At 37.7% G+C, this 8,415-nt stretch overlaps 1 protein-coding gene across 4 annotated transcripts in view; it reads left to right on the forward strand.

Moving 5' to 3' along the window:
• Positions 1-2,935: 2,935 nt before the first annotated feature.
• LOC106868556 (fibronectin type 3 and ankyrin repeat domains protein 1) overlaps positions 2,936-8,415 on the forward strand; it is a 15,771-nt gene continuing 10,291 nt past the window's right edge. The window contains exons 1-4 of one of the 4 annotated variants that reach the window (XR_008265500.1): positions 2,936-3,063; positions 4,870-5,053; positions 5,612-5,739; positions 6,872-6,953. Coding sequence is in view for 3 of the 4 variants with exons in the window: in XM_014913870.2 (XP_014769356.1) it covers positions 4,875-5,053; positions 5,612-5,739; positions 6,872-6,953 (389 nt within the window). In the remaining variant the exon portion in view is untranslated. The remainder of the gene's footprint in view (positions 3,064-4,869; positions 5,054-5,611; positions 5,740-6,871; positions 6,954-8,415) is intronic. The other 3 variants (XM_014913870.2, XM_014913872.2, XM_014913873.2) reach the window with 3 other exon arrangements.

An 8,415-nucleotide genomic window follows, 5' to 3' on the forward strand; every position in this document is an offset into this window, starting at 1 on the left:
CAGGTGGTGCATGAAGACATTTGGTATTCCTTATACGAAATTAGAAAGGGCCAAAACCATGAAGGACAAGACCACACTACGAAGCTTCTGAACAAGCTCAAGTATACCCTCCAAATGAACATGCTTTGGTTAGCTGTGCAAGCATGCATTCCCACACACTATCCACTGATTTTCAGCATAACACCTTTTTGTAAAGTAACGAACATCGGTCCGTAAATAAACATGATAATAAAATCTAAATATTGTGATTGACCAATCCAAATAATCCAGTTTCCAGCAACCAACCCTACAGGTATGCTTGGAAGTGCTAAATTAAAGAACCAGGCTTCAGCATCTAACAGAGAGAATAGATTGTTGCCATCCAGCATCACCAATTTTCTCAGTATTACACTGGATAGAATTTTCAAGTTTGGTGTGACAAAGTGTTTATTTGTATTATGGAGCATTTCAAAGATTATACAAAAGTTTTGTCGCTGCAAAGTAGTTCTTCAAGGGGAAGAAGGCTGGATGTTCACCACTCAAATGCAGTCTGCTTGTGAATGTTTCAAGTGTTGGATTTGAAGCGAATCGCTTTCTGGATTCTTCTTAGCTAGGATTCGAAACTCAGTCTAGATTCTTCTTTAAGTCCTTTCCTATTATTCTTGGCATTTGCACTAAGAAAATTTATGAGAGTCAACGGTCATATTTAGGTAAGCCCTACTATTTCCTGAAGATTCTTAGATTAAATACAGTTAAGACCAGATAACAGACGAAAAATCCCTAGTTTATCCTGACCTAATTTAAGTAGGAAAATATTACAAATACAAGAACCCAAACTCAATTCTTCCTCCTTAGCCTGACGGAAGAAGCACCTTTTGTATGTTACCGAAGGAATATACAACTTTCACCCTCTCTACTCATCAACCGAGAGAGGCAAATTCTCTTGCTCTTTCTCTCTCCTTCTTCCATCTGTCTTCTAGCAGTCACGTAGATGAACACAGCTACTTAAGAAATCAACAACAAAACTTCGACTAATCTTTGTATTCAAAGAAATTGCTTCTTATATTGTAAACGGTAAAATAAGGGTCATTCAACTATTATATTTCTCATGCCACTCATTCCATGGAAGTCTTCAAACCATAACCATTACTCACTTGGTGACACTTGAGAATCAATCTTTTATCTGTCTATATCTTGACCAAACACGATATATCAATAAACAACTGTATATAACCACTACAGATTCGTTTGATTAGACAGTATGTGAAAGAATCAGTGGACCAAGGACCCTGTTGGACGTCAGTGGATGATGATAGAATAATATCAGTAGTATGGAGCATGTTTGGTGATTCATAAAATTAACAGGTCAATGGGTTGATGGTCAGGACTACACTAAAGTAGTAAAACTTCCAATGTGACCTCGATCCATGCAACTGAAAGCATTACTCATATCAAACTTCACAGTAAGACGTTGGGAGTTCGTTGATTGGGCTTCGATAGCATTCAATGAATTGTCTAGCGCTGATTTTTTCACCCAATCAACAGACAACAAACTTGGAAATATATTTCGCAAAGAATCTTCTGAAGATGTTGTCCACATTTATAGGACAAATGTCACTGTCCTTCTCTAAGTAGTCAAACTAGATGGAAAGAAGCGCGGAAAGACTACGAGCATGGAGTTGAAACCACCGCAAATAATCAGTTGGTGAGACACTATCGCCCTCAACAGACTATGATCAGTCTCTGCCTCATGGAATGACAAAGTGAGCAGGACAAAACCCATCAAAACCTCTACTAGTCGTTACAGGGTAAGGAGGGGTATTTAGTGGGGAGGGGATGGGTCTGAACTCTGCAGATGAATTAGGATGCTTGAACCTGAGAAGTGGTCTATACTTCCTCACTGGGATAAATTTCCAAGTTGTCCAATGAAATTACCCTTCTGGCTGCACCTTTAATGAGACTTACGTTTACGGAATCATGTGAAGGTTCTGAATTACCAGGTGCCCTCTATGAAATCATTCAACGACCTGCTAGAAATAGAAGCCAAATCACCTTCAAATTATACCTTACCGTTTTAAGAAAGAAAGAACATATATAATAATTATTTCAAATTTTTGCCACCGGGGCAGCTTGGGAGAGGTGAGGATGAGTCGATTACATAGACCCGTATTCAACAGGTACTTATTTTATCGAACGACAAAGTCGAGCTCGACGTTATTTGAACTCAGAACGTAACGACAGGCGAAATACCGCTCAGCAATTCACTCAGCGTGCTAACGATTGTGCGAGCTCGCCACCTTAAGAACATATGTAATAATGTAATTTGATATACACCAAAACAGAAAAAAAAGAAAATGAAAATTGCGAGAAAGTTTTGCTCATACTTCGGCAAAATACAACCCAGAATAGGGAAAATATATAAGTTTATAAAAGGATGGAAAATTATCAAGGAGAAAGTAAATAATATAATGGGTTCTCATTTAAGAACAAGGCCAGCAATTTTGAGGTGACCATCGATTCTTGTACTTGGCTAGTACTTCATTTTATCGACACTCGGCTGGAATTGACCTCGCGGGAAATTGAATCCAGAACAAAATAACATATCACAATGTATTCTCCACCCCCACTTACGTTTCTAACTGCCAGCGCGTAGTTGGCTGTAGTGTTAAATAAAATAATGGTTTCTAATTTATGTACAGTTCTGAGGGGTGAGATTTAATCGAGATCATCGATCGCAACACTTGCCTGCTGTATTTTATCGACTTAAAAAAAATGGAAGGTGAAGTTGACCTCGGCAGGAATCGAACGTAGAACATACAGAACCAAAAAGACACCTCAAAGTATATTCTCCGACGCTCTTGCGATCGTCATATTTTAGAGAATGGAAGTGAGCGATTTTTCTTTTCCTTTCCCTAGGTCTAAGTAAGTATAATAAACAACGTGCATGTTTTGTCTTTTCAAAACAGCGTCTTGTTTGTAGCTTCTTGAATAGATTTTCATCGTTAACTCTCAACAGTCTACAGGTTCAGTATCATTCGAGCGAGTGTTAATAGACTTATTTCGTGTACACTGCAATTTCAACAAGTAGGTCAAGTTCATGTTTTTGTTTTATTTTGTTTCTTACTTATATATATTTAATTTGAAGTTCGCTCTCAAAAGAGAAAAACAAAATTATGGTCTATTGTAATTGTTTCATTTTACATTTTTGCATAGCCAAGGCCTCTCCTTCAGAATAAGGGGAAGATTGCATGCGAAGGCAAGTGCTATATTGTAGTGGTTTGGAAATGATGATTCACTGAGAATTGTTGCAGCCAATCATTCCAGAAGATGGTTGAAGTTGCACTTCATAAAATGCATCAAAAGATAGATATAAAATCTAAAATATAATTTTGCTCTTAATATTAAAAAAAAATTTCCTGGAGAACATGCATTTTTTAAAAAACTAGAATAATTCATGCTATTACTTTAAAAAAGTTATTTTTCTAATCAGTAATGTTTTGCAGTGTTTGAGGATATATAATATTTTTAGCTTTTGTGTCAGGAGCTAAAAAGAACAAATTTCAGAAACAGTGTTATATAACCTGTAACACCCCTTTAAAAAAATTTCACTTTGAAGACACCAAAGTGCAACCCAAAATGCGGAATATACATATATACATTCACTTCTATGTGTGTTTGTAGGGAAAGAAAGAGAGAGAAGGGGAAAACCAGAGTTTCCGTGGAACAACCTGCTGAAGTCTCAGACCAAACGTCATCCAGATGATGAGTAACTGAGTGTTAAATAGGTTTATAAAAATGAGACAGACCCAGACAGACTGAAAGAAGTAAATAGCGTAGCCAGAAAAGAAGCTATATGTGCAGTATACTTAGTAAAAGAAAGGTAGAAAGAATGGTTTTATATCATTTGGCATGAAGGTTAGAGACACTAGATGCTCAGAATATTGAGACAGTGTACGAGAGGAAATCAAAATGTTGCTGGGGAAAATTGTATAGGGGGTGATAACGGTACACTTGCTTTCGATGACACTCAAGAGAAAGAGACATGGAAGTGCTAATCTGAGAAGCTGCTGAATGTGGAGAATGCATTTGAGAAAAGAAGTTTACCACAACTAGATCAGAACTATTCTTCTTTCAAGTTGACTGCAGTGAGGTAGTGAAACTGTTTTACTACGCGTGTGCAACTCGAGGGGCTTCCGGTGGTGAAGTCCCCTGCGCATGCGCAGAATAGTACTTCCTCATTGGCGGCTATAATTTCGCGCCACTACAAAGGATTTGAAGGTAGGTGGAGCTGTGGGCCCATTGCAGAAAGTCATGAAGAGTTGCTTCAAATGTCTGGCATAGAAGAATTTGGTTCAGTCAATCAATCAACCAAGTAATACAAAGTTGCCAAGTTATTGCAAAATTGATTAGGAATTGGATTAGAATAGAAGAGGTGTATGTTCCAAATTCAAATCCAGACAAAGTAGACTTTGAACTTCATCTTTCCCAAGAACAATAAATTGATACAAGTGAAGCACTGTATCTATTACAAAATGCTTGCTCTTGTGCATCTGTTTAAAAATCATTATCATTAGTTCAGTTTCTGTAGGAGTTCACTCATCCTTCAACCCTCAAGGGCTGATAAGGTAAATTTCAAGGATGAACTCTAGGAAGTGAGATGATTCTATTTTCTTTCCCTTGAAATCTGCAGTTGTCATGTATATCTATGATTATAATTATTCATTGTGTCCTTTATATCAAGTAGTGGAATGTGGGTAGAAGTTTTAACTTCTATTTCTAGTAAACTGAATGACTTTATTTGGGCTCCTTCAGCTTGACAAATTTGTTTTTTTTTTTTCTGCCAGTGTAAAAAATTCTAGTTAACATTTTATATATTTTTTTTTTTCTTAGAAAATATGGAAATCTTAGCGGCTGAAGTAACTTCTTCAGACCATTATTCTGTACATCTTAACTGGTCTTCCTCTCTGCTTCAATTCAAATATAAGCTTTTATGTGAAACAGAGAGAATCTATACTGTGGTACAGAAAATCGAGGGTAGTATTGCAGAGGAGGACAAGTGGCAGATTGCATATATGTGAGTACCTCTACTTGTTATGATTTCACTAGTAGGATAGATAACTTTCAAAAATAAAGGAAAATTTCATTTGTCTGAAAATCAAAATTGATGTCATTGGGATTTTTTTAATAGTCTAGTCAGGAGGCTATACCCTTTGCACATCCTCCAAGACTGGTGAGAGTGATGTGGTTGATGTTCATCTTGAACAACTACATGAAAATATGGGTGGGATCAAATTTTCTGAAGTTTGACACCCCAATATCCAATCTGTCAAGGGATTGGTCATTGTAGTTACTGTGGGGCCTGGTAGGGAAAACACAATATGGGTGTCAAGAGGAGGAGAGACAGGTATGTCAAGTGAACATTGGTGGATGTGATATGCAACTAGCTCCTCTCCAAGAAGAAACTGTTATATAAAGGTAGAGAAGAATTTCAACCAACTCATCATTCCAACATCCTCAGTTATGACACAGCTGAATTATTAAGACTACTTATGTGTGACAGAGAAAGAGAGAGACTCACATACAATACCCATTGTAATAGCCAAACTATACTGGCTTGTTACTTTTATTACAGAGGATATGGTGAACATACAGTTGTGATGAATCTTAATCCAAGTCAAGAGTACCTGTTTAGAATTCGATTTCATCGAAGTGATGATAATTACTCTGCCTGGTCACCTTCAACAAAAGCCATCACAGAAAGTGAATAAACATCTTAAATTACTTTTATTTTACACATTTTCATTTCTCTTATATTTTTACTGGTTCCAATCAGCTGAGTGTTGCCATGCTGAGGCTCTGATTCATTATTGTAATTTTTTTATTCTTTTATTTTTTACATTTATGAATTTTTAACAATTTAGTTTTAGTATGGTATGGTATGTATGTATGTCTCTGTAAAGTATGTAAATTTGTATACCTGAATGGTTAGCATTGTTATCTTTGAAATCATCATCACTACTACAGTAATCCTACTTATCATCATAATCATCACCATTATTTTCCAATTCATCACTTCCATCTTCCTCCCTTTGCCTTTCCTTCCACATCATTATGATCATTAAGCTCATTATCTTTGCTCTGATCATTAATTTAAGTTTCTTTTACCTTTTTAGCATGTATTCTGCTGGTTTACAATACATCAGCCTGCCATGCATCTTGGCTCTTCCTTATCTCTTCTGTAAGAGGTTCCATGTTCTCAGTCAGCAACCTGAGCTGCTTCTTCTCAAGTCTTCTTTGTACCTCAACTGTCTCCTGTTTCTGCTTTGAGGACATATCTGAAGACATTTTAGGGACACATGCGAGCTGGCAGAAACATTAACACACTGGGCAAAATGCTTCACGGTATTTTGTCTGTCTTTACATTAAGTTCAAATTCCACCAAGGTCAACTTTGCCTTTCATCCTTTTGGGGTTGATGCTATGTTTATATCTTTTTTAAAATATAGTAGAAAGATCCTATACAACCACTCAACTTGCTAGATACAGCAACTAAATTTCACTCAAATCGCATAGTACCATCTAATTAAAAGAAAGGACACATTAGATACTGTATCCCTTGACACCCCTAAAAAAACAAGATAGTCTGGTCACTACTGGAATGCCTTTGGTAAAAAGTCACTTCAAACCACAACTATAAAATTCTTCTTTTTGCTTTATTTTTTTTATTTGAGTGCATGTGCGTTTGTTTATGAAGGGTTAATAAATGGATTGTTTCCAGTACAAGACTCAAGGAACAGTCTCTTAAAATTCTAGTGATAATATTTATTTAATCAAGTAATTAAATAAAGAAAGGACTAACTTGTTAAATTCAGTTCCGTTTCTTTTTTCTACAGAAGAACCATACTATGGTGAGAACTTACATGACGCTGTGAGCCAACAGAAATTTCAAGAAATTCATGATGTGTTACAATCTGGGTGAAATACCATGTTTTTTCATTTATTTTTTTACACCAACCACTTTACAGTGTGGACTGGGTGCTTTTAAGTAGCACCTGCACTGACAGGGTCACCAAGTACTTGCAAGACAAAAAAAAACTTTCAAGAGGGGAGGAGGCATTGGAGGAGGTGGTCTTATGTTCGATGATGAAAAGGTTATAGTGAAATAGACACAGGTGTCTTGCTGTAGAGGAAGTACAATGTTACCCGGCCAGAGAGAGGAAGATCAGGAATGAAGACAGAAACAGGTGTACTACCGCAAAGGAAATACATGGTTTCCCAACCTGAAGGAAGTGGAAGACATCAGGATACAGATGGTGGCAAAATGTTGGGCATACTCACAAGGAACAGTGATCAGAATATATATGGGATGGTTGAGTAAAGGAAGAGAGAGATATACGATGGTGGCAAGTGCCAGGGCATACCCTTGAGATTCAAATGCCATAATATAAGTGGCAGGATATTGCAATGGTAGTGTGATTAAAGAGTGTGAGTAAGTGGCGAAAGACCTAGAGATGTATAGAGTTAGTGGGGCTACTAGTAGCAATGACACAGAATAACAGGGTTGTGAGAACAGGATTGGGGAGTGAGAACTAGGCATAGTGTATGAAGGAGTTAGGTGTGGGTGGAACACACAGGTTGGGAGCTAGTAGATAGCAATAATAGAGTGAGATGGAGCATGTGAGTAGAACACAGATCAGAGGCAGGCAGAGAGCAGTAGGCACAGGGCAAAGAGGACAAGATTGGGGAGTGGGAGGTAATCAAAGTACATGAAGTGGAAATGTGAGAAAGAGAAGAGATGTAGTTTGGTTTGTTGTGGCAGAGTGTATGTGAGAAGTTTTCTTGTTAGGTGTGGGTGGGACACACAGCACTTCTAGAACTCAGTTTCGCTGATGTGGGTGGATCTTCTCAAGAACTTCATATTGCCAGATATCTTGGTCCATTGTCATTTCCTCCATGAGGCCCAACTTCCTGAGATCGGTTCCTAACACTTCATCCCATATATATATATATATGTATATATATATATATACTTAATTGCTTTATCTACCCTGGTACTACCCTGAGTTGATAGTACCAGGGTAGATAAAGCGATTAAGAGTATGAAGACCGGGAAAGCCCCCGGCCCATCAGGAATCGCTGCAGAGATGCTCAAAATATCTGGCAGTGTTGGCTATAGCCTAGTCACCCGTATTACGAACCAGGTGATACACGAAGGAGTAATCACAGAGGAGTTCAAGACAGGTTGCCCCTGGGAGCTCCTCTATGCTGATGACCTTGCCCTAATTGCGGAGTCACTATCAGAACTAGAGGAGAAGTTTCAGGTGTGGAAGCAAGGTCTAGAATTGAAGGGCCTTAGAGTCAACCTAGCTAAAACCAAAATCCTAATAAGTAGGAAGGTAGATAAAACACAAACCCCTTCAGGTAGATGGCCCTGCTC

Source organism: Octopus bimaculoides, chromosome 14, assembly GCF_001194135.2.
Source record: "Octopus bimaculoides isolate UCB-OBI-ISO-001 chromosome 14, ASM119413v2, whole genome shotgun sequence".
Classification (NCBI taxonomy): domain Eukaryota; kingdom Metazoa; phylum Mollusca; class Cephalopoda; order Octopoda; family Octopodidae; genus Octopus; species Octopus bimaculoides.